At 39.6% G+C, this 25,898-nt stretch overlaps 1 protein-coding gene across 2 annotated transcripts in view; it reads right to left on the bottom strand.

Annotated features, from left to right (window-relative positions):
* The window catches only part of MOB2 (MOB kinase activator 2), a 121,390-nt gene extending 96,121 nt beyond the window's left edge, over positions 1 to 25,269 (bottom strand). Inside the window, exon 1 of one of the 2 annotated variants that reach the window (XM_065840166.2) lies at positions 25,061 to 25,269. In XM_065840166.2, the coding sequence (XP_065696238.1) occupies positions 25,061 to 25,077 (17 nt within the window). In that variant the 5' untranslated portion in view covers positions 25,078 to 25,269. Of the gene's footprint in view, positions 1 to 3,508; positions 3,574 to 25,060 lie in introns of those variants that run through there. The other variant, XM_071809004.1, reaches the window with a different exon arrangement.
* Positions 25,270 to 25,898: the final 629 nt, after the last annotated feature.

Here is a 25,898-nt window from a genome sequence, read left to right as displayed (position 1 = left end):
GCACACCAAATCTTATAATGTACTGCTGGTTTTGGAGCTGTTCTTTTGCATTTTATTTTTCAGTGTGAAAATAATTCAGAGGTAACTACTATGCACTGACCTGCACATAAAAATGCCCCAATACAACAGAAAAATCTCAAACAGGTCCATGTTGTGATACTCAAACCTCAATCAAACTCTGGTAGGGCAACAAATAACACTTATCCAACAGTTGCTGGCTGCTTTCACCACAAGGAAATACCACCCACTTACAGTTACATTCTTCCACAGCTGCACATTCGCATGAACCAAATACATCATGCCACAGCGCAATCTTGCAAGTCAAATAATATTGCAGAGTCGCATGTTTCCCTCTGTGTTCTTGTACCGGGGGCATGCAGATGGCAGGTACCTGCACACTGAGTGCATCTCTGTTTCACAGTGGCTGTCTAGGTAGTACTGGCCTTCTAGCAAGACAATCTGAATTGTGCTTTGTTATTCTAATATATGGATTTGCATGGCATTCTTGAAATACTTGGCTGGAAACAGACTACATGAACTTAAGTTTTCTAAACAGCACTGTCATCCCAATCATTAAATGCTTCTGGAAACCATACCCCAGCTTTTATATTTCCACCAGTTGTAAGGAACAATTTCTTACCAAACATCAAGAAGCACCAAACAGCATGCATTTCACAGTGTAAAGAATGCACTGCAGGTGAAGTAATTTTCCATGTTCTTCCTAAAGATATTTCATCCCACAAACATTAGCTACTCCTTCTCCGGATTCTAAAACAATACGTGACACTAATCACAGGTTTTTCCTGCTAAACAGCTATAAAGCATCATCATCATCATCACCTTCAATTAAGGACAGGGTGTTCTACTTCCTTAACAGTGTCAGATTTTGCCTGCTAAATAACTACAAAGCATCATTATTGTATTCTTCAATTAAGGTTATGGTGTTTTGTTTCCTTAACAGTGACCAACCAAACAATACGTAAGCCACAGGAAAAGAGCACCATTCCTCTTCCATGCTACCTGCAGGTTTGATTAATGGTAAGGAACTGTTATTGTAGTCAGTGCTAGAGACAGCAAAATGCAAGGTAAGTGTAGATGAGTACCTGATCTTGCAAGAACCAGCACATTTCTTCTGCAGTCAATCTTAATACATAAAATAATCAGACCCCAATTCAGAGTTGCTGAGTTCAAGTTCCTGCAAGAGTACTACAAGGTGTATTCACTTTTATCAGGAGTTAGTATTGATCATCACAACTACATATATATATATAAAATACACACATACATATATATGTGTGTATGTGTATCAGTCTGGAAGTACAACCAGCTGTCCCAAATGCTCCCGAGCAACAGCACTGGTATTTGCTATATAGGAAGCATTATTTTACCATTCTTGAAAGCAGAAGGCCAATATTTTGCTGAGAACTAGAAGAGGTGAACACAGAAAAATTACTCCCTTCAGGTGATGCCTGTGCTCTCTTCAGATGGGGATACTGGGACTTTCTTAGTGGTAAGGTGCCCCAAAAAGGAAAGATGTTATCCTTAAGATGAAGAACCCACTAACATTTGCCTGAGGGACAAATTCAGCTTCTCCTTAGCAAACAAGAGGAGACAAAAACCATAGCGTAATTTTTGGAAACACAGAAAAACAGTTTTAATTGATGATGCACTACTTTTTAAAGTTAGCTTCAGTTCCAATTAAATCACAAGTGGCATTGCTGAGAGCATGGTATTTTCTGCTCTGCTGGGGTGGCTGGGGTCCAGGCCATCTGTGTGGAATGCACGGCAGGACATTCCACCCTTCCGTCAGCATGGCCAGCGGTGCCAGCCGCTCCGGCAACCCGCCGAGGGGACAGGGAGGGATCTGCTTTTGTTTTCCTTATTTGTTTATTTGCTTTACTCTGGCAGCAGGCAAAGGGCTCTACTCTTGCCAAGTTCATTACTATTGTACAATGTTCCCAATTACACTGAGTAGAGCATGCTACAGTGAGGAGGGGAAAAAAAAAACAAACGTGAAGTTGACAATTGAACTACAGGACTGTGTAAGCCTTGATTTTAGTGAACAGGTGAAAGCTGGATATAGCACATCTCTCCTAACTGCTTAAATCCACACAGATCACTCATTCAAAATATTTCTTACAAATGTTTTAATTAAGTTTTTTGTCAAATTAAAGAATCATCCAAGTGCTATCATCCTCTTCATTTACTGATCTTCTACAAACCCCTTTCAAAACTTCACAGTTTTATATCAGGGACTGTTCAGTCACAGCTGATTTATTAGTTACCATAGTCTACAAATGACAATGACTTTGTTATTATCAACATTAAAAGGCATGTCTCTATCTCTTTGCTCCTCATTAACTCTCTCCCTCATCCCACGAAGTTATTGCTCCCACTCACTGAGTAAAGACAAATTATTGGTGCAGCATCTCACAGTCTCCTAAAGATGACAAACTAACCAAGAACCAATACCTTGCTAGGGGCAGAACTGATTCAGGAAAAGGCCATCCCTATTTTCCTCAGTCACACCACAGCACAAATCAGCATTTTTGTATGACTGTACCCTGAGGGAGTGAAAAATGCAACTTAAGAGTATTTTAACATGTGCAGTATTTTAGTGTGCAAGGAAGCACCTATTATGCTTAAAAGACAAGATTAAGAACTCCAACTGTATCCCTTGCAAAACTGCACACGGAGTTGACTGTCATGGCCATATAGAGTATTTGCAGAGGACAAGTTCTTATTCATTTACAACACAGAGTTGTTCTATATCTACTGTGCAATTCAAACACTGCATGTTTTCCTCTGAAGAGATTATACTTGCTGACTTGCCTCTTATGTCTAACTTACAGTCCCAAAATATATCATTCTCTCACTTCTCAGATCAGCCAGTGCTGTATCAGCAGGGCCTAAGCTGCAAAAGACAGGAGACCTTCCTCTTCAAGAAAAGAGTCCATTCCTGTGTAGTAACTATAAGTTCTCCAAGCACAGCAAGAGACAGTACAGAACTACAAACTGACATGCCGGAGCAAGGCTGTCCCTTCCAACATAAAGGTAATAGACAAAAATATGGTACCTATTTGAAAGGCATTATTCTCAAGTCCCTTTTGCTCAGCTGGAAAGCAAAGCATTAAGAAACTAATAGGAAACCTGAACATAGTAATAACTATCTGACAGACTACAAGAGCACTGAAGATCCCATAAAACCCATACCACTGTTTCCAAATATTTGAGGTTCCAACAGCCAAGAATTAAACCCAGAAAGTTTTCATTGCTCTTTCACTCCGGAAAGATTTCACAGTTACCGTTTACTACAAAAGGTAGCAATAAGCTGAACATATGCTTACTGTCAACCTTTAACTGGGATAAATGTAATAAAAAGGCATGAGCAGAGAAGTAGGAGAGTAGGAATAGCATCAAAAGCAAGCACTCACCCACCACTTCCTGAAGTTAAACAAAAGGTGCAGAAACAAATCAAGCTGCTGTAGGCCCTCTGCCCAGCTCATACCTGCCACACAGCTTCTGCCCACAAAATACCACGACACCAGACGTGAACATTTCGAAGACTGAATGTTACCCTTTCGTAAAGTGTTCCTACATTTCTCAGAGACCATGGAGTGCTGTCTAAATCAGTTTACCTAAAATAAGCCATCCCTTCAACACTCCCTCCCTGCCCCAAGGGATTTAAGAAGCACGCGTTGCCATGATCTGACAAGAGGTAATCCAATAAACCAGACAGCCTCCCTCTCGCCTGCACAAGGACACAGCTGCTCTGACTCCTCATCTAGGCCTCCTATGTCCAAATGTTGTCTGCAACAGCTCAGTCAGATCTTTACTGAAGTAGTTAGTGTTAGGCACTCCTCTAATCAAGGCTGCAATTAGACCCACATGCAGATAACCAAATCCTGAAGGCTTCTTCTGACACTAAGAGATTAGTAGAGCTTGTGGAGTTTTTTTTCACCATCCCTTTTCCCCTCCTATCTCCATTACAGTAGCTCTGCTAAAACTTGGTACACTTCCCAAGCAAAACTGTCACCAGCTAATCTCTAAAAGCCACCAGCACTCTCTCTCCCCCCTCCACCCCAGACGGATCCCTCCACGGAACAAAAACAGCTGCTCCTGATAAACCCACATGGCTGCATTTCACAGTTCTCTGGAGACCTCTATAGCATTATGTCTGAGCACAGCATACTCGGTCCTGTAACAAGTGTACTAACACACTGCCCCTTGCATTCTGGAAGCACAAGTATTACCAGAAAAAAATGCAAAAAACCAGAAATTTTAAGAGTGAACTGAGTCACAAGAATGAATGTAGTCTGAACAGCAGCTAGGTAACTTCAGGTTGAACAAAATTACAGTCATCTTCAGTGAGTCATACACAAAACAAAGCACAACTTGCAAAGAAAGTGAATTAAGAACATTCTGTTATAAATTATTTTAGTCAAGAACTTTATGTCATTTCATATTAAAATATATTTTTGTTTAGTAAGTTACATGCTGGATTTTCACATCGAAAAACACGTGGTGATAGACAGTATGCGATGCACAGTCTACTGCCTAACTTCTCTTTGGTCCTGTGACCAGCATGAGTTTGCCATCTGTGGCACTAAGAGAGAGGAAGGACATTTATCGTTATTATTCTATAATCACATGTTCAATAAACAGCACTTCATGCATAACAGCTGCATCAGCAATGGGCAATGTGTTTTACCATAGTCCATCTGACTACCCACAAAGGGAATCCATCCCTGTCCCAGGGATACAGAACATCCTAGTTGAAGGGTGTTATGTCAGCAGAAAAAAAAAAACTAGCAAAAGAGAAACATAACTTGGAGTTGAGCTTTTTGCTGGCTGTTGCCATAGAGGGTGACAGAACACAAAAGAAATAATACAGAATGAGTCTGATTAGCATTCACTTTGCTGTAGCAAAGTAACTTGAATATAAAAGAGAGCCAGTCTAATTTTAGCAGAAAATAAGCTGATGTACAAACTATTCTTTCACCAATGATAATCAAGTTAGAAAGGCTAAATTCTCAGCTAAAAACTACATTTATAGGAAGTGTCCTAAAGCACCTGTTAAAACATACAAACCTAATTAGCATTTTCCCCAAAAAAAATTAATACAAACCACCACCACACACCCTCATGAGATCTGCAGCAACTGAACAGGACACCTGGCAAGCTGTCATGCAGCTTGTTTCTGGAATTGCTCTGGCCCCTCTATTCATCTGTTTACTGGGGCAGTCTGATTTTGCCATCCTGATTGGCTATACTTCGTCAGCAGATTTTAAGTTATTATACTTTCCTTCCTCCAAACAGAAGCACATTCTGTCATTGTGACATTTCTGGATCCACAGTTGTAACAAACAAGAGGAACAACTTTATAGACATTTGAACAATTATTTCTCAGAGGACATATCACTTAACTGAAAATGGATTATTTTAGACTGTTTTAAAGAAGTGCTTCAACTTGTCTAGTACATAAGTTTCTGAGAGAGACCACAGCACCTAACATCACAGTTTCACAAATACAGTGAGCCAGCAAACTGTCACTACCACCGTTAGACTTGATCCCACTACCCCTCCATCACTCCTGGTCTCTCAATCTTCCCTCTGGGCCTCTCCCATGCAGAGATACTTGTGCAGTGAATTGGAACTTCACTAACTGATCCCTGTTAAACCAAAATGCTGTTTTCTTTCTGTTACTTTTAACCTGTATAACCAGCAGGATCCAGTTCCTAAAGGTATCCATCAAGCACTTGAGCTGGCAAAGAAAGCAGAATAAACAGCTGGAGAAGTGAGAAGACATCACTTCTCATGGCAGTCCAGTTGGTCAAAAGTGCTCAGAGAACTATGGCATAATACCTAACCTTTGCATGAGACTATTTTTGTTATAGGATACTGTGGTGTTTTTTATTAAGACCTGTTACTCCTTGTAAATCTCTATATTTAAAGGTCAGTTCCACAGAAAAAGCCTTCAAGGTTGCCTTTACATATCCTTGAATTGTTGCTAAAAGCCTCTTTTGGGGAGAAATTAAAGTATATGTATTAGCAAAATTTAAAAAAAAAAAAAATCAAGAGATGTAGTAAGCAGAAGAAGGTATCAATACAAGACATTTATGCCAAGTCTAATAATATTAAGTTGTTCCACTGCAGTCAATATCTTGCTTCTTACCTTCTCCGTAAGTGGAGTTTTTAAAAACAGAGGAAGAATCACAGTCATAGTGACTGGGCACAACTCCTAACATAGCCAGAGCTCACTGGGACTGAGGCCTGCTCTTCTATCCCCATGGCTTTCATTACTACAGGTGTAGTGGTACCAACATCTACGTTGGGTGGCACATTATTACAACCAGCAACACAAATACCGGTTTGTTTTGCCTCAAGAGGACAATTCACCTCCTCCTCAAAGTGATCCAACCCATATCCTCCCTGTCACTACTATAAAAGTAATTTTATGCTTTTATATTTTCAACTCCACATTGATAACTCCACATTTACCTTCTCCAGTCTCAGTCATGAAGAGAAGCGCCACATTTGTTACGTTGCTCTTTTTTTTTTTTTTCCCCAGCTGCATGCATACCAGGAGAGGAAAAGCCAAGTGTAAAACAGATTTTTATTGATGTTGATTTTATGCAATAACTTCACAGTTCTCATACTTCAGTGCGCTAATTGTGCAAAATAAATCCAAATGATACAAAATGATGAGCTAAAGCTAGCATTTAATTTTCCAAATAGTACTTGCACATTCTGCATTTTGATACATATGCTAATACCTACTAATTAGAACCATAACAAAGACACTAAAGATAGGAATTAGGGAGAGGAACTTTCCAAACCAGATTTATTCATTACATGACAAAACAAACATTAGCACTATTTCTCCTGTGTAATGATGCAAAATTTTCTCAATAGGAGAAATGGGGGGGTGGAGGGGGGAGTACAGTATTAGAAATGAGTGACATACACACCATGCAATGGCTGAATGATGAAATCCATACTGCAGTATTATGTTTAAATTCTCTGTATCTGTAGCAAAAAATAGCCTTGTTTTAGAGCACTCAAAGGACTAGGAAAGCTTCTACACTCATATGCTTTTTTACATGGATGAAGTAATATTTTACTTTTTATCAACATTGTAACTACATTAGGTTAAGAGGTCATTTTACAGTAGCCTGCAAAAGAAGATGAAGCAATACGATTTCGCTGAATGAAAAGAGCCTAATCAGTACCTTGTATTAGCAATTTAATACCAAAGACCACTGAGACAGGGATAGAGGTTAATACCAGTCATCTTCCTAGTAGAACTCCTTTGATACGTTCTATAAGCTCCTGCTCTGGGAATACTTAATTTCCATCAATCATTCTACTTTTGTATTAAACCCATAAGCAAAATCATATGAATATATTTCTAGAGAGCATACACTGAAATCCTCAAACATATTTCAGCATGTCAGGAACAGGCTGTTACACTACTAGAATTGCAAATTATGTCACCTTTTAGCAAGTGACCAGCAACAGGTCACTCAGAAGTGCTTGGTAATGGAAGAAGGCTTGTTTTCACAGTAGTTAACACTTATGTTACAGCTAAGCCATCTCAACTTTGCAGGCTTGCTTACGTCAGCAATCTGAACATTTGAAATAGATAAAGCAGTAGGAAGGGAGAAGTTTATGCTTTTGTTCCAGGCTGCTGCTTTCAGTATTTGTGCAAGTTCATCTGTGATCGCACTGTTCCATAATGACAGTGTGAACATTCAAACTGTTCCCAGATTACTTTTTTTTTCTTTTTAATACCCACACTGAGAAACAAACAGACAACAAAAGCAACTACAGTTTAGAATACTTAGATATCTGTATCATCAAAAAATACTTCTAAAAAAAGCTCCAAATCCATCCACTAGTTAAAACATTGCTAGTTATTCAACTCTTACTCCATTTATGAACATACGCACTCCTACATTCACCACCTTTGTCAGATACAAGCACAAGACATCCTTCAAGCCACATTCTCAGTAGGAGCGCAAGACTGAAGGAAATAACACAAGTTGAAAACAGGATGTGTGCGAGAAATTTTTTGCATGCACATTCCCAACCTACATCTTCAAGGAAGATTTGAGCAAGAGGGGAAGAGATTCAAGCTTGAGGCTTTACATAACCAGCAAAACAAATAAACAGCAAGAAGAGGACAAAACAAGACTATGTTACAAATGCTGTTGTCTAACCAGAAGGCAAAGCCAAGAAGCCCTGCAGGAAACACAGGCTAGAAGCAAACTGTCTTATTTCCTATTGCTTCTGTGTTTAAAAACATCCCTAGCATGCATATATCAAGATGTCATTGGCAGAGAAAACAGAAGACCAGCTTAACTCCATAGTTACAAGGCTCCGTTAATCCCTCTCTAACATTCTCACTGGGGTACCTAGCTTTCTTTTGTTCTCACGATATCAAGCTATGACAAAGCAGCTACGACAATGACACACACAAAAGAAATTTGTATTCACTTGTCAAATACTGGGTAAAAATATCTCCCTCATAGGTACAGTAATAAGAATTAAAGTAAGTAGAGCATACTGTGGCATATAGACAATCATTCTGATTTTTGAACACTAATTTATTTACTGCAGCACCCAAAACACTTGAGAACACTCATAGCTGTAGTCTAACACAGATCAACATAAAATACCAGTCCCATTATTTGTTTTTTTAAGATAATCAGTCTTCAGAAACATTCTTAGTTCATGCATACATCAGCTCTGTTTTTTAATATTGCAAGGTGCAGCAAGAAAAATGCTGTCCTCAGTAAACTTACTAGAGGGAGAAACTGGAACAATAGAAAGCAGTATAGTTCTCCCCTATAAAAAGGGAATCTCCTGCTTTGACACAGACATGCTAAAAATGCAGATAGCTTTTCTTTTGACAAGATGTATCATACTGAAGTCTATCATGGAGGTTACAAACATTGCTGACACAGTGCATCTGATGAAGCAGGCACTGTATTTTTAATTTTTGTTTCCCTTCCATTCCCTTATGTGAACTATTTTCAAAATTATCCGAAGAATTCAACAACAACTTCTTCATTGACTTGTTTTGGTAAAAGGTGTATCTTCTACAGGAAGAAGGATGGAGACACAGCACTCAAAAATCTGCACAGCTCTTCATAATAAGGGCTCATAAGAGCTGCTGCAGTCTCATTTGCTCCCTTGGCATATGATGAGGTCATCCTTCAGATAATAAAGCACTTAATCTCAAAGAGACTTTGGAGAACGTAATACATAAACGAGTCAGGTTCTGCTGTATTTTTAAGGAAATGGAATCTCACTAAGAGCTGAGGTACAAGACTCAAATGTTAGACACCGTCTTACTTCAGTTCTCTTTTGAACAGAGTTAGCTAAACCAATGCAAATTCTCAGAAAATCTACATGGACAATATGTACACAATGGCTTTGTAACAATTTGATTTAGAACTTACTAAAGAACAAAGCCAGGGAAGAGCAGTGACTTCTCAAATGTCTAAAGTGAAAACAGGAATATAAAAAGGTCATTTCCAGTCACTACACAAACCTGATTTATTCTCAGCATGATACCAACAAATCAGAGGTAGCATTCAACTGATCAGCTGTTTGAACTGGCTTTGTTATAGATTATTGCTTGTGGTACCCCACAGAATAATATTTTTTTAATCTATGTACATAGATACTATTTATATGTTTCCAGAGCAAGACTCCCTATATTTATACTATATAATAAAATAAAGCTAGAATTATTAAGCTAGCATGTTACTAACCATGAAACTTTAAAATAACAAAGTATATGTAGATCACATGCTGAGATCTCTCCCGTGCATATGCAAAACAAGCAAAATACATCACACAATATACCGATGAGTAAAGCACTCACCTAATGAGACCAAAAATAAAAACTAATAATTATTCTTTTCTATCAAGGATCCTCACCATTAGCATTTTGGGTGAGAGAAAAGTCACTTTAGCATTTATATAATTTTAAGCAGCAACTACCTTTAGGGAAAGCACCTTCCGTGAACTTTTTGTTTCACATTTCCAGATGCTAAAGTAATTCCTACTGCAGGATCACAATTAGCAAACTGTGTTCAAACATTATGTTGGAATTGTGGGGGTTTTTGAGTGTTTTGTTAAAAAAAAAAAAATACCATAGACTGAAAACAATCATTTAGATTTGACAAAAATTAAAACTTCAGAAGTTTCAGCTCAGAATAGCCAAGAGGAATATGCAGGTTTCAAGTATTAAAACTGTTTAAGAAGCATTGCAGATTCAAGACCAAGGCCTATGTACCATTTGGCATATCTGAAGACACATCCCCAGTCCAAACAGAGATTTGCTTTTGAAAAAGAGCTATAATAAAAAAAAGGCAAGTAAAGATTAGAAAAAACAGCAGTAGATCAATAATACAACTCATATATATAACCCAAGTGATCTTGTTTCCAAATTTACATTCTATTCTTGCTGAGGTTAAAATAGATTCCATCTTCATTTTTAATTCTTTCTGAGGAAGGACAAAAATATCTGGTGTATTTTCACCTCTAGAAAACTAGTAATAAAATAAGAGCACCACTGTGATTCAATATTAACATCCTGGAATGCTTTTAATTCCATGGAATTTCAAATCATCTTCTCCAAGAGCCAATTTAATCTTTTTCTCTCATTATCATTGCATTATCAATATCATTAAAAGTTAGTAGAAGGATTAATATATGTCTAATGACAGTCACAGTCCCAAAGGTGACATTTCAACAATAGGGAACAGTAAATACCAGAAAAAGAGTGACTTCGTCATGCTTAGGAACCAGATGCTGTAATACAAGGCCTCTAAACAAATGCAAGAATGAAATAAGCTAAGACAACAGCTGACTTCATGAATACTAAAACTGAAAAAGTTGACCTTAGTCCAAAAAGTATTAGTTTAAAACAAGGAACATGAGATATCAATTTCTTAATCTTTCTATAAGATACATCACTGAGGTGCAAATGCACCAATAGGCCTGACTTTAAAATCATGAGGAAAAGCATTCCAATAGTATTACTTAAAGTTTTCCAAACTTAAAGTCAAATCACCAACTAATACATTCATTAATTTTGTAAGAAGAAAGAGATATTGGAAATCAATGTTAAAAGTTATTTCAGAAGGGACTTATATTTTTGCCCCTCTATATCAATCAGATTTTAATAAAGTATTTCAATTTCCTGTATGTTGAAAGGGAAGGTATTTGCAAACAGAAGATTAAGCTTTAGCATGCTGTTATGTAAATATGTTCTGTATATCCACCTTCGCATCATAGGACCATGCATAATGCAAAACAACAGCCTACCAAGCCCAATATTCTATTTCTGACAATGGCCACCACTAAAGTGATTCAGAAGACTCCATAAATCTCTGGAAATGCAGTTAATTGCCCAACATCATATCCCAAGAGAAATTTCTTCCTGGCTCTGACTGCTCAGCTTTGATGCACAGACAGAAAACCAGTATTATCCTAGCTAGTACGCTTGCTATTCTGGTTAATCTTTACAGAACTGTATTATTCACCTTAGTGAATCATAAAATTCAAACCACACAGCTCAACTATGGGCCGTATGCAAAATTTCTTCCTATTTATTAGTATTCCAACCTTCTATTGTTATGCAAGATACCAAAATTGTTCTTCACTGTAAAAGTATGATGGCAAGTCAATTGTCTTTAAATCCAGTTTTGCCTTATTCTTCCCCCATTTTTGAACTTGCTGTTGCTTTTTGACATGATGAAGCAGAACAAGTATTTATTGAAATCTAGTTAATCTGAAGTTCTTTTGGATTTGATTTTGTAAGGAGCATACTGGAGAATTTATTCTTTACAGATCTGAAACAGTGCCTGCTGTGATACTCACACTGCCATTTTACAACTAAACTTCAAAAAACTGGCACAAAGAAGCAAATCCAAAAGGAGATTTAAAAGTAACAGTTTCAAGTCAGTAGCTGGCTGTCACTCTAGAATAATATTTGTTTTAGCAATCCCGTGTTAATGAGTAGCCCATGGCTATATGATAACCACTGTCTTCTTTGGCGATTAGACTCCTTTTTAGACAGGTTTACCTCACAATGTTTTTACTTCATATCCTGTGCACTCCACCCACATAGCCAGGTCTCTATGGATCTCAGGTTCCTGTAAGCAGCCACATTATTACTTTCAGTGGGAACATGGATACAGTTTGGATTAGTTATTCCCACAGCTGTTTGGTCCTACCCTGCCCCCCCTCCCACCCCCCCTTTTTTTTTTGGTATGTAAAAAGTCCCTATACTTGAGTATATACTAGCAAAAGGATGAGGGGACAGTCAATTTCAGTTAGACTCTTTGAGAAACTTCATCTTGGCAACATCCTTTCATAATGATGTGATTTTTTTCATCCCAAACATACCATAGCTAGGATGCACTATCCCTCTTATTTTAGCTAATACAGACCAGATCTACTTCACTGTTTGGTCAGCAATACCAAATAGGTAAAATTAACTCCTTCCAACTATCTAGTAAAACTTTCAAAAGTACGAGATTTAAGATAGTAGATCACAAAATTAAGAGGAATAGGGAAAAGATAAACATATTTACATTTCGCTTTGCTAGAAACAAAAAGCTCAGGGTAGATTTGGTTTGCACACACAGTCTGGCTTCCCCATTACAACAGCCTTTGACCTCCTCCAAGCCTCATGTACTTTTTCATAGGTCGTTCAACAGATGTCTAGTTTGACTTCTAGAGTACGTGATCAACATTAATAACAGCAGCAAACATGAAGCAGTTACCAAACTCTGGTTTCAAAGGAAATGGTAGAGGATGCAATTTTTCACAGTTGTACAGTTGAGTCCAATCATATTTCATTCTCCATTGTACTATCAATCAAGCCCTCCAGAAAGCAAAATGTTCTTTCCCATTCAGGTGCTGTGTAGTCTACAAAGGGCACGCTGATCTGGTAGTTAGGTGCCCTCAAGTTCAAATCTCACATCTTTAAGAAGATATCAGTGTTTCCCCATCTTAGCCCTCAAGACTGATCAGTAGTTTTGGCCTGACTTGTGATGCCATCAAATTGCGTACACTGATTTTTGGCATAGCTAGGACTAGAACCTTTGTCTGTGAAGTCACAGACCCAAACAAACCACATCCACACTTATAATAAAAGTGTGCTGAGTCCACAAATAGAAGCAAAATCTTATACCATGGGACAAGAACTATTGGCCTAGGGATTAAAGGACAGACAATAACGTTTGCAGCCACAGGCAACTGAAAAGTCACAAGAGACAACAACACAGCATACTGTGATCCATGGTAGCATGTTGCAGGCGGCTATTTGCAAAACGTTCACTTGTGACTAATCAGGCCGCAAACATTTATCTGGATGATAAATTACTCCTTCAGGTCAGGCACATGCTGAAATCCACCAGATCCAAGTTCTTCATGCACTTGTTTTGACAACTAGAGTTCAATTACAAACAGTGATTCTACATAAGATACTATTGTGTGCAGTATTTTATAAAAATATCAAGGTCTTGTTAATAATGAAAAATAATTATTATTCCTTTATTATACCCAGATGAGAAATTATGATGTATGTGCTAGCAAAGTTTTATTACATGTATAAGCACCTTCTTTCTTTCTATATTTGCTTCCTCTTTGCTCAAATTCTATCTGCTTATTCCAAAAGAAATGGCTGTCCTTAACACCGGGGTCCATCAGCCTGGTGATCTGTCTCGTGCACTCTCAGGTTTGTTTTGTTTGTCATTGCAAGAGTCCTTTATTACACAGTAAGTCAAATCAAGTTAAAAGAGCGGATTTTAATTTTATCTGTTAAAACACATTAAAACCTTCATCGAAGTTGTCATTCAGAAGTTAAGTAACCTTCATGTTAGCTTAATTCATGATGCCCACAGAAATATTTAACACACTTTTATTTTACATTTTTGGCTTGGCTCAAAAATACTGTGGATAGCTGACACACCCTAAACACTTGGAACCAATGTGTTGAAATGAGTCCGTCTTTATTATAAAGTTACTTCCTTCTCAATAATTTTTTGCCAACTAGAAAATAAATACAGTCCATTTTTCAGAAAGTGTTTAAACATGGGCATTTAATAAATCTACTAAGCAAGAGTATTTTTAATTTTATTTATTTAGAAAAAATACTACAAACATTTCTACTAAAACTAACAAACAAAAAACAACTAGTAAGTGATTTTGTCCTGCAATGTAGTGGATAATTATACTGCATGTGTTTCATGAACTGTAGAAAATATTTCTCCATTAACAAAATGACTAATTTCAAGTATTCCAAGTCAGTCAACATAGAATGAAAACATACTATCTAAAACCAAGATGAACCCAATTTAAACAAAAGCATTGATTCTATTAACAATAATGAGAAAATGCAAGTCTGAACATGTAAATAGTATTTTGCCCACCTGAAAAGTTATAACAAATAGAGCAACAGCTGTCTCCAGTTTAGTGGACGACTGGGCACATCCTGCCTGGAAACAGTGTGGAAGACATTTATAAACACTAAAAAAACTCCAACAAACAAACAAAACCCAACATCTCACACAAAACACCAAATCTAAAGACCAACAAAGCAAAATGCATCACCTTATAGTACTATATGAAAACAGGAAGGCCACCCTTTAAAAAGTAAACCAACTGTAAACTTGCAGTTGCCTGTAAACTTGCAGCTAAATACCTACCTGTGCACTACAGGCATCAACACAGAATCTCCCCTTTTGTAGATGAGTTTTCATAGCACTTTATTCCACCAGCTCAAGCCTCAACAAGCCTTGGTGACTTGGACCAGTACCTTCATATTCAGCAATTCAGCTGGGTGGGGCAAGAGAGACAACCTCAGTACAGACAGACTGGGGTTATATGGATGCAAATCACCAAATTCAGCATTTTGAATAGCACACATAACTCAAAGCTAAAACTTGTGCTATGCCAGACCACAGAGTAAAAACCTATCATATGCCTAATAAGAAACATTAATAAATACATCCAACAGAAGATGAAATTTCAGGTTAGTCTTCAAAAATTGCTCGTAACCAACAGCACCATAATAATCAAGTAAGGAAGGGACACAATAAGAACAACTACTGTTAGACACCCATTCAGGAATACTGTGCAGAAGAAACAGTGCCCCTTAATGCCCAAAACAAATCAAGGAGCAGAGGGGCACCCACCAGACCCTCTCCTTCACAACTCAAATTCAATAGAGACAGCTACAGCTATTAGGCTGAAGTATCCCCTTAGCTATTTCTTCTGCTCATCTTTTATCAGTCAGACTTCTTCCAAAACTCAAAAATCAGCTAATAAAAAAAAATGGCACTATCTGGCTACAACGAAAAGGAGACACAGACAAGACCTGTAAATACATCAGAAGTGCATGTTCGCACATGAACCCCAACCAGAAACTACAAATGAACCAAGAAAAGGCTGGCACATGGAACAAAAAATATGACATTGGAGGGGATTAGGTGTATCTGAGGATCTGGATAACCTAGACCAGAACCAGCAAATACCCCCATTTCTAATCTATTTCCTATCCTAGAAGAGATTCAGATAACCTTAAATAGCAAGACCAGTGCCCACCTGTGGCTTTCTGAATGTAGGCTGGTCAGCTCCTTAAAAAGGTACCAGCCCCCCTGCTAAATGAGCAGGTGAGATTTACCCAGGTGACATGAAGCTGTAGCAACTAACATGGTTTTGTTCAAGGCACTCTATTAACATAAAGAAGAGATACAAGTATGCCCAGAAGCTACTTCCTTCTTCTGTTGGCCTAATACAAGTTACTGGCCCTCACTAGGAACTCAGTCCCTTTAATATCTGATGGAAAGCAGTCACACCCCAACACTTTATTAGTCATGACAATCATGAAATTTACAGGCTGGAGTTCCAGCAACACCTGGATATTATCAGAAAGAAAACTGACTGAAAAGTTATTTATCATATATCACACCTGACACAAACTTGAAACCACAAAATTAACTCTGTAATCTGAGCCCACCTGCAACATAGACACGAAATGCCTCATTGTAAAAAAAAATCTCTATCTAGTTTTGCATAACCTGTTAAAATACACTGTGTGGAACAAAGCATTTCCTGAACAACTCTCTGCTTTTTATGAAGAACCATGCAAAAGAAATAAGTTTTCTAATTAGGACAGTCTAGACTGAAAAACATGAAGTTTGTAAAATGAAGCAGTTAAAAAAAAAATCATCAGTCTCAAGGTCACCTCTATGCAACCTGTTTCACACAATTCTGTGCTTTATGTATAAACACTAGGAAGCTTCTCAGCTAAAAGTCCCAACTATTTACACATTTCCTTGTAGAAAAGGGACAGCAGTGATCCAGTCACTGAACACTGATAATAAAAATATTCAATGAACAGTTTTTTAATAGGAACAGTGAAGAATTAATTTAAAAAAAAAAAAAAAAAACGGCATGCAGATATATTCTAAACAGATAGACTTACAGGATCTGGATCATTTTGACTTCGCCCTAACCACCAAAGCCCATAAGATGTTCGCTAAAAATACAGTTTTCTGCATGCTTACATTCTAGCTTAATGGATTTACTCTCAGAATGTTCACAGTAAGAAGGAATTTGATCTATGACAGTCATTCCTGTCTTGATTCCAGTTTAATTTCTGGCATTCTTAAGGGCTTTGAAAATGGTATCTAAATTCTAGGTTTTGTTGTTATTGTTTGCTGTGTTTTTTCATTTGCTTGGTTGTTTTTATTTGTAATGTGTGTTCAATTCTCTTTTTCCACAGTCAGAAACAAAGCTTTGTGGATTGTGTGAAGAACTTGCACCCTGACCAGTTTCTCTTGGCTGGTAGAACAAAAGGAAACTAAGTTCAGACAAAACTGCCATTTTCTCCCCTCCAAATGCTAAAATTATAGTACTGCTGTTCAGCCATTTATAGTTAATATTCATCATTCTAACTCCAAAATTCAGTTATTTAAAATTATTGCACACTGTCTCAGGAGCAGGGAAGGTCCAAGAGTGCAACTATTTGATGTGCTGGAACAAAATCATGAAGCAATTGTTCTTCCTTCAGTAGTCTCACTGATACAATAGTCTCCAGTAATATTATAAACAACATGATCACATTTTTTTTTTAAATCACACAAAGCTTAATACAGTGAAGGACACAGTCTAATCTTTTTTATTATTATTGCATAATAAGATGGGTGGGAAAATTGCTAAGGATCTAGCGAGTAAGTTTCACAGCCTTATACCTGACTGTAGAAGGCTAAATATGGGTTAAAAATTATGCACAAGATTACTTCAATAGCAGAGACACACATAAAAGTTGTTTAATAGATCAGCAATGATTGCAGAATATGCAGATCCGACAACATCAAGTTCAAACTTGTATACACAGCTATCTAAAAATTGCAGTCTCCTATTAATTTTACTCTTTCAACTATGCTTGATCTGGGCCCACATCCAGTAGATGTAACAGATGGAAACTGCCAGTGAAATATGGCAAAGCTATGTAGGCCATCAGGCATGAACCAAGCTTCCCGAAAACTCTCTTGAATCAGGCTGCCAGATTCAGCTAGGCATCAAAATACCACCTATCTTCGCATTTACACCACGACTGAGCCAGCAGTTTTCTCAGGTAGAAGAAACCTGATTTAGAGCAAATTATAAATTCTGTGTTATTCATAAATACCCATCTCACTACGAGTATATTTATAGTTCAGCCATTAACTTAATGTAACACAGTAGAACAGCAACTCAGATAGTACTCTGAGGCCATTACCTGCTCCATTACCAGCCTAGTCATAGCATCTCCTATTTTCAGATATTCCACAGTTCTTCCAAACAGTTCAAGACAAAGAATACGCCATCAGAAAATCACTAATTATTTGCAGAGTAATTAGCACCAATGGTCACATTACTACACAGTTACGTTTGATTGATTTAAGTCCTTGCTGACACCAAAAAGAGTGTTCCCCAAGCTTTATGTTCTCACAAGCTTCATAGTGTTATCAACATTATTCATGTAGCTACACAAACAAGCTGCAGGAACTCACTTGGCTGAAAACTAATCTTAGGAGAGGAAAAAAAGGAGTTTGGTTTTCAGTCAGATGAGCATCTTAACCTATCAGCCTTCCTGAATACTGACACTGGACAAAGGAGGGGAGGGTAACATGCAGCAGAACATAACAAAGGGGTATTGCTACCTTTTTAAATGCTCAACTCTTTTTTCTGAGGAAAGCGATAGTTCATTTTACTTTAGGGACCTTGAGATTGATCTGGTCTTCTTGTCCATCAATAGAATCCTTGCTGGAAAAAGAACTTTCTCATAAGAACAAAACAGTATTCCCATGCGTCATACTGACCAAAGGAAAGTAACTACCTAACAGATATAAATTCTGTGGTTTTCTAGAGTAAGATAGGTTTCAAAATGCAGGATTATTTGGCATTTTCTCCAAGAAATCAATAATTAACTATACCAGGACACTTCAGGGAGCAAGGCTCTGCAGTTACTTTTTGTTTTGCATTATTGCAAAAAAGCCATAACAATCTCATCAGTATAACCAAGCACTTTCAGAACCAGGGAGACATAACAGAACAACATGTTTAAATTGCTCTTGTCCAGTCCTGAATCCTTTTCTACAACTATGATAGCCCTGGAAACTCATGTTTCCAACTAACAGCACTGTTCCACTACTATACAAATGAATATTACAAGTTAATATTTAATGGAGAACTCTTAGTTAGCTATACTGTCATACTATTAATAGTTGTTTTCACAGCTAACTTCTGGTTTAGCAAAGGTACTGCTCATGTCTAATAACCATAGGTAATAATATTGAAGTCTCATAAATAAGCAGTGAACTGAGTGCAAATAGCTCACAGACAGACCTAGATTTATCCAGGGAGAACAACCTGGGACCCCATAAGTAATGTTACACCTATAAATAGAGGTAAATAAGGAACATGTGAATATTTCCCTGCACAATGAGACTGGCCATGTCAAATTTACCGGTTCTGAGTTATTTTCAGCTCCCTCAAAGTAGGAAAAATGGGCTGTGAAGCCAAGAATTTGCAGGGAACGTAATGCAAGGGAAGCACCTGTTGTGAGGTCAGTTAAAAAACAGAGCTAATGGACACATCCTGCAAGCTGTGAAAGGCGAGATGTTGCAGCAGAGTTTCTAGTGGGAAGACTGCCTTATAAAGGCAGGAGGCTCTTCACTGAAAGTGACTAAGGCAAAAAAGGGGAAAGCATTCCTTATGGTTACAGCAGCCAAAGAACTTCCAGTGTCATTCCTTTCTTCCTTTTTATAGAAATAGGAAGTTTCAAACAGTACCTAGAATAAAAATCATTAGCTACCTTTTTATGTAAAGGTCTGCTAGGCAAAGACAGCAGTACTCTTCTAGATTCAACTGTATAATGCACCAGCCAAGCTGACACCTAAGTATGCTGTGTGATTTCTCACTGTTCTCACTACAAAACGCATTCTTTACAATTAGTGGACTTGATGATCCTTACGGTTCCCCTTCCAACTTGAGACATTCTATGATAATGTATTCCATTCAAAACCAATAAAGATTTAGTCTAACAGCTGAAAAATCAGCACATCGGATTTTTACCGACTGAGAAATAGAACACTAGTGTGCATTTTTTACATCTAGTCCTTAGCTGTTCTAGCTTAAGGCTAGGACTTCTCTGCATAACAATATTACTCATATTTCACCACAGTGTATCTTGAACTGGACAGTGTCTTAAGGTCATATGAGGAAAATTCTTAAAGACACTTCCATAAAAGCACAATGGAACACAACAAAACAGCAGCATGTGTTACTTCTAGCCTTCGAAACCACTGCTGGGATAATGTGGCAAAATCCTATATCCAAAACAAGTGGAAAAACTGCTAGCTTTAAGCCCCTGACAGTTATAGCTAAATAAAAACAAATGCATGACACACAGGCCTTCTATACTAGACAAATCTAGCAGTGTGCAGACCCAGAGAAGTCCTCTTGCACTGTTCATTAAAAATCATCATTATATCAGATACTCAAAAATACTGAATTTGCAGCTATTGTGGTGTTTTAACATACTTTCCAACTACCTATCCTAGTCAGATGAAGACTAACGCAAGGCAGTGTACATACGTGGTGTTTATAATGGATTGACATTACAATGTAAAACTTGCGAGTGTGAAGGCTATTACATTGGATTAGACGTTCTTCAGTTTACAGCTGTTGCCACTTGCTCTATATTGCAGATCACAGAGCACCTGAGTAGACCAAATCTGTCTGTGCTGTCTTCAGGCACAAATATTCTGATCAGGAGTTTGCTTCTTTCTTCTGCCATCAGTATTGTCCTGATCTTTCTAGGCCATTGCTTTTCTAACTGTCCTCAAAGCTGAAGATATGTGATATGAAAAAAGGATAGCCTTCAATCATTTTTAGGCCTGTCTTTCCAAGTCACCAGGGCAACATATGAAAGAACAGATAATTGAGCAGTAGATGGTAGGACATTGGGGATAGCAATACCTACAACTTAAAAAATAAGACAGGAGAAATCCCTACTGCATGCTGTCCCTTTACTCCACTTACACTCTAAGTCTGGGAGAACGAGCTGTGCATCTTTGCCAAATCACCATAATGCACAGAAAGGCAGAGAGAATAAACTTGTGTAAAGTCAGCACGCTCCCACAACTTATTTCTTATTGTAATAAACCCCACCCACAAGAGCTAGACACTGCTGTCCAGAAGAAAAAAGCTTTATTACACAACAAGAGTTTTGCATCTAACAGTTTTAACAAGCTGCCGCATGCTGCAGTCTTCACTCAGAAAGAGACCTTAGCAGCACAGTGAAACCAAGCCACATGGATGAGGGCACCAATATTTTACTGGTACCAGAAGTGCCTGTGAAAGTACTGGATGCTGCAGCTCACAAGTACAAAAGATGCTCACAGTGACCCTGGAATAACACAGTCCTCTGGAGCAGAGAAAATACTGATACACGTTCAACAGAAAATAATCTTCATTGAAGAGTTTAGAGGGAGCATTTCACTTCTTGAGGATGCAGAGTTTTTCTTGTTCTCAGAGGTATTCAAGTAAGAGTTGAGAGTGAATACCATTAGTTTATGGAAACAGCAGCTTTCCTGCAGGGGGAAAAAAAAATGAGAGAGCTTTTCCCCCCCTGCCCATTTCCTTCACTAAGAGTCCCTTTTTATAGGGCTGGTCTACATGCTGAAGGCTTTTCAAGTAGCCTGTAGAAAGATCTCCAGCCCATTGCTGTCTGCAGGGGTAGTTCTTTCCCAGTTTAAGATGCATCTACAGAGGTGTTTTGCCATCACAACTATCTTAAACTGTTGCAGTTTTCTTAGTTTCAATCTGCATTCAATCTACCCCATTATCCTGCTAAGCTACAAAGTTTATAATAGAGATGTAGCCCCAAATAATGTTTTGTGTTTGTTTTGTGTTTAACAGGTAATTGTTGTTAAAATACTTTGTTTCCCTCTCCTCCTTTTACATAACAGTTCACAAAAAAGGCTACAGTACACAATCCTCCTCTATTAAGAAAAAATGTGTTACAACATCAGGCATCACAGCTGAAGACTAAAAATAACTGACACACTGTCAGGTTTACCAGTACTATTAATATGTCTTACTCCTTTTTAATTATGAATTTTAACATAAATTTAAAAGCAAGTTTCACAACTGAAGGAACAATGCCTGTCTTTGTTGCTACTTCGAACTTCAAGAGCAGATCAACGTTATTTGTAACACAAAAGTTTGGAATCTCTTCCAAAGAAGGTAATGTAGATCTCTGTCAGATCTTGGTGAGCAAAGCAGTTAACCAGCACTGATCTCTAGTCAAAACTGCACTGAAAATATGTCCTATGTACAACAAAAATGCTCAAAATGGTCTTTTTTTAATGGAGAGAATGCACTGAAAAAACCCTAGTCTTACATCAATATCAGTATTAAGGGTAGCCTTCAGTAAAAAGGTAGAAGATAGCAACCACAGAGAAGACTTTGTGTTCGTTTTGATGTAAACTGAGCACTGTAACATGCCAGCAGCTCATTTTTTTCAGCTTTCTTCCCTAGGACTTGACTGGATTTTGAAGGACTTGACTGGATTTTGAAGCACTTGACTGAGCAAAAGGCAGCACCCAGCGAAGTTTTGCTGTGTGACCATGTAAGCCTATAGCTGTTTGTTAATCCGTAATAAATTCACTATTGTTTACAAGCTTCAGCTTCCGTTTTTTGTATATTAAGCACTCTGAGGCGAACAGAGGCACTTGGGCTGCTGCCCTTTGTGGTATGATTAGAACTTACCCTTCCCCCACTTTGCAAGAGACCACAAGTGAAGGGGAGGACCAGCAAGGAATAAAGCAGATCTCGCTCTAAATCATCTCTCAGATAAATGCAACACGAGCTTGAAGGGTAGAGATCTAGAACAGAAGCAACTGTTACTATTGCCTGATTTAACACACTTGCACTTGAAGGTTAATTTCTCAGGAATACCAAATTAAAACACAGAGGGTGTTTCTCATACCAAAACATCAAGAAAGCACAACTGTTAACATGAGACATACAAGATGGGTTCTTGTGAGCAAGCGCATGGAAAACTGTAATTGCAAACCAGTGTGTTACCCAAGCAGTTAGGAATAAAAAAGATCACAGTACTCTTATTAGTGGTGACACTCATTCGGGTGTGACAACACCAAGCAGACCAAAACAATTTGCTCTCCAGAGGTACAAGACATTGACACAAATTGATGCGTTATTGGGAGCGACTCGTTTTCCTACTACTTCTACAGCCCCTTCCTTCTCACAGAAGAGACCCAAACAGACGAGGTTGAGCTGAGCGAGTGACATTACCCAAAATTCTGCCCTGGCAGACAAATGTCCTCAGATTCTTTTTCAACAGGTAGCAAGAAGAGTGTTCTCATAGTTGCTAACAGCAGCCGTAAGTTGGACAGAATATGAAACAGTCCCTCAGGCCTTATACCCCTTCCCCCTTCAAAATATCAATGCTGTCTTTTCCTGTAATGATAGCCCCCCGGGCCATGAAAAAAAAAAAGAAAAAACAACAAACCACACACAACAACCAACCAACCAACCAACAACAAAAAAAACAAACAAAAAACAACCAAAGCAAAACAAACAAACAAGAAAACAACCTCACACAAATAGAATTCACAAAGTTTAAAAGGAGAAAACATTAAGAGCATCAGTTGGACAACACTGGGTTTGGTCGGGCAAGAAACATATCAGGAAATAGCTAAGAACAAGCGAGTAATGCACAAATGACTCAGGATCTTTTCCCATTACAATGGGGAAAACAGGCAAGTCTTTTTCCACGGGCGGACAGATCCACCCACCCCGCGTAAAAAGTACACAACAAATGCCAACTTTTTCATAGCAACTTAAAAAAATCAAAATATTTTTCATAACAAAACTGGCATTTTAACATATTGAGAGTTTGGCTAAACTAAACCTTGTTTCTTTTCTGCCTTATAACGTAATTCACACAAAATAAGTACAACTGCTTCAATGAGGCAATCTGAGTCATCCAAATGTCTTGCATAAGTTCAATGTATCTGTAATTATAGTGGCACTTCGACACTTCAGCTTTTACTTTTATAAAGTAAATATAACAGACCACCTGTGCTTTGTGGCTATTATGAAACAAATCAAAACACGCTTGTCATTTACACTAATATTTTCCTTAAGACCGTGTAATAATAGACTGCAGCCCCCTGATTTACCAGCCACAAGTGTTGCAGTACATGGCATACAGATCCCTTCACATGCTACAACTACAGCATTTCCACTGCTCAGCCTGCTGGAGGAAAACCCAGCCATCCATACCTACCCCACAGATACTCAGCATTCACTCCATCAGACTGAGGGGTCAAACCTACAGTAAAACATAACGGGTATTGACAATTGGCTCAAGAGTCAGCCACATCTGGTTTGAAAATAAGTAACAAGTGCTGCACTTTCACTACCAAATAGATCAGCTGCAGACAAAAGGCAACACACACACCAGTGACCTTTCCAATACACCACATCTAGCAAGTGCGACAAAACAGTTTATTTCGTATTCTAGGCACATCACATTAGAAAAAGAGACAACCTAGATGGTAAAGATCACATTCAAGAAGAAAAAACTAAAGGCAGCAAGTTATCCCTGCAATAATGGTTTTGCTGCAGCATAAACCCACTGCTCATGAGATTTTTAAGCATAATTATTCACAGTTCACCTGAGTGCAGGTCGCCAGCACAATTCATGCAAAAAGTAACTGAGTTCATCTTGCTTCGAATACTGGTAGCATATCAGGTCACTCCCATCAACTACATCTTCATCTCCTGCACTAAGGTTTTCAGACCTAAAACCAGCAGCAAAGCGCTTTCTACCTTATGTCTGTATGTAATTAGCACTATTAATCCCAGGCTATCCAAGCCCTCTGGCATGGCTCTGATTTGGCTTTAATCTCTGCCGAGGTCTCTTCTTTCTCTGCACAGAAAGCCATTTAGACCTTGGCAAGTCTTTCGGTTTAAAGTGACATTCTCTTGCAGAGGTATTAGTCCCACACTGTATTGGTGGGAAACACGGAGACTGCAATGTCTGGCCTTCCTATACCTCTAAAAGGAAACGAAAAGTTACTTTTTCAGAGAGTATCCGCTTGGGACAAGGCAAGGGCTCTACTGCAGAGCAGCCGGCTGCACCCAGAGCAGCTCGCCCCTGCGGTCCAGCCGCCTGAGCTGACGCTTCCTCTCCCTGTCACCGCAGGACGCGAACACACCGCTTGTCACCTCCGCTGCGCACAGCCCGTCAATCATTCGCGCCGCCCGCAGGGCACCCGGCAGGGCGGCCGGCGCCTCCCCGCTCGGCGGGCGCCCCTCACGCGCCCAACGGTTCGCCCTCTCGCCCCCAACGGCTCCCCCGCCGGCTCCGGCCCGCCAGTGCGCGGGGAGCTGCCAAGGCGGGAGCCGCTGCGGCGGGGCCAGCCCGCGGGGCAGGAGGGGCCCCACTCACCCCATGAGCCAGTCCATGGCTGGGTCCCGCCGCGCCGGGAAGCTCCCGCGGCCGCCGACTCCTCGCTCACCGTCCGCTCATGGGGGCCGCTGCCGCCGCTGCGGGAACCGGGCTCCTCCCTCCCCCGCGGGCTCCCTCCCCCGCTGCCCGGCTCCGGCTGGGCGGTGCGGGCAGGGCGGCCGCCAGGCTGCGCCGGGTCCCCTCCTCAGCCTGACACTCGCGCACTGGAGCGGCCGGAAGTAAACACACAGCGCTGGCGGCCGCCAGCCACCAACCCGGAAATGGCCCCCCCCGCCTTCCCCCGGCCGCCGCCCGGAGCACGCTGGGAAATATAGTTCGGGCGCGGCCATTAGCGGCGGCAGGGATGGTGGGGTTCGATACGCCCAGGTTCTTCAGGGGCTGAGTGGAGCGGAGCAGAGCCTAGCCCCTCCAGGGGCTCCCTCTTGGCTGGGAACTGTTGGTCCCCGAACCGGGGCCCGCCAGCGCTACTCGTGCCCCTCCGGGGGTATTAGGAGGAGCTATTGACACTTTGGAGGGCAGAGAGGCCCTGCAGAAGAGTCTGGACAAACTGGAGAACTGAGCAATGACGAACTGCATGAAGTTCAACAAGGGCAAGTGCCAGATTTTGCACCTGGGACATGGCAACCCTGGTTTTACATACAGACTTGGGGACGAGGTGCTGGAGAGCAGCTCTGCAGAGAGGGATCTGGGGGTTCTGGTCAACAGCAAGTTGAACATGAGCCAGCAGCGTGTCCTGGCAGTGAGAAGGCCAACGGTGTCCTGGGTGCATCCAGCACAGCATTGCCAGCCGGGCAGAGAGGTGATTGTCCAGCTCTGC

This window comes from Patagioenas fasciata, chromosome 5 (genome assembly GCF_037038585.1).
Source record: "Patagioenas fasciata isolate bPatFas1 chromosome 5, bPatFas1.hap1, whole genome shotgun sequence".
Classification (NCBI taxonomy): Eukaryota; Metazoa; Chordata; class Aves; order Columbiformes; family Columbidae; genus Patagioenas; species Patagioenas fasciata.
This window is presented reverse-complemented; position numbering and strand designations above follow the sequence as displayed.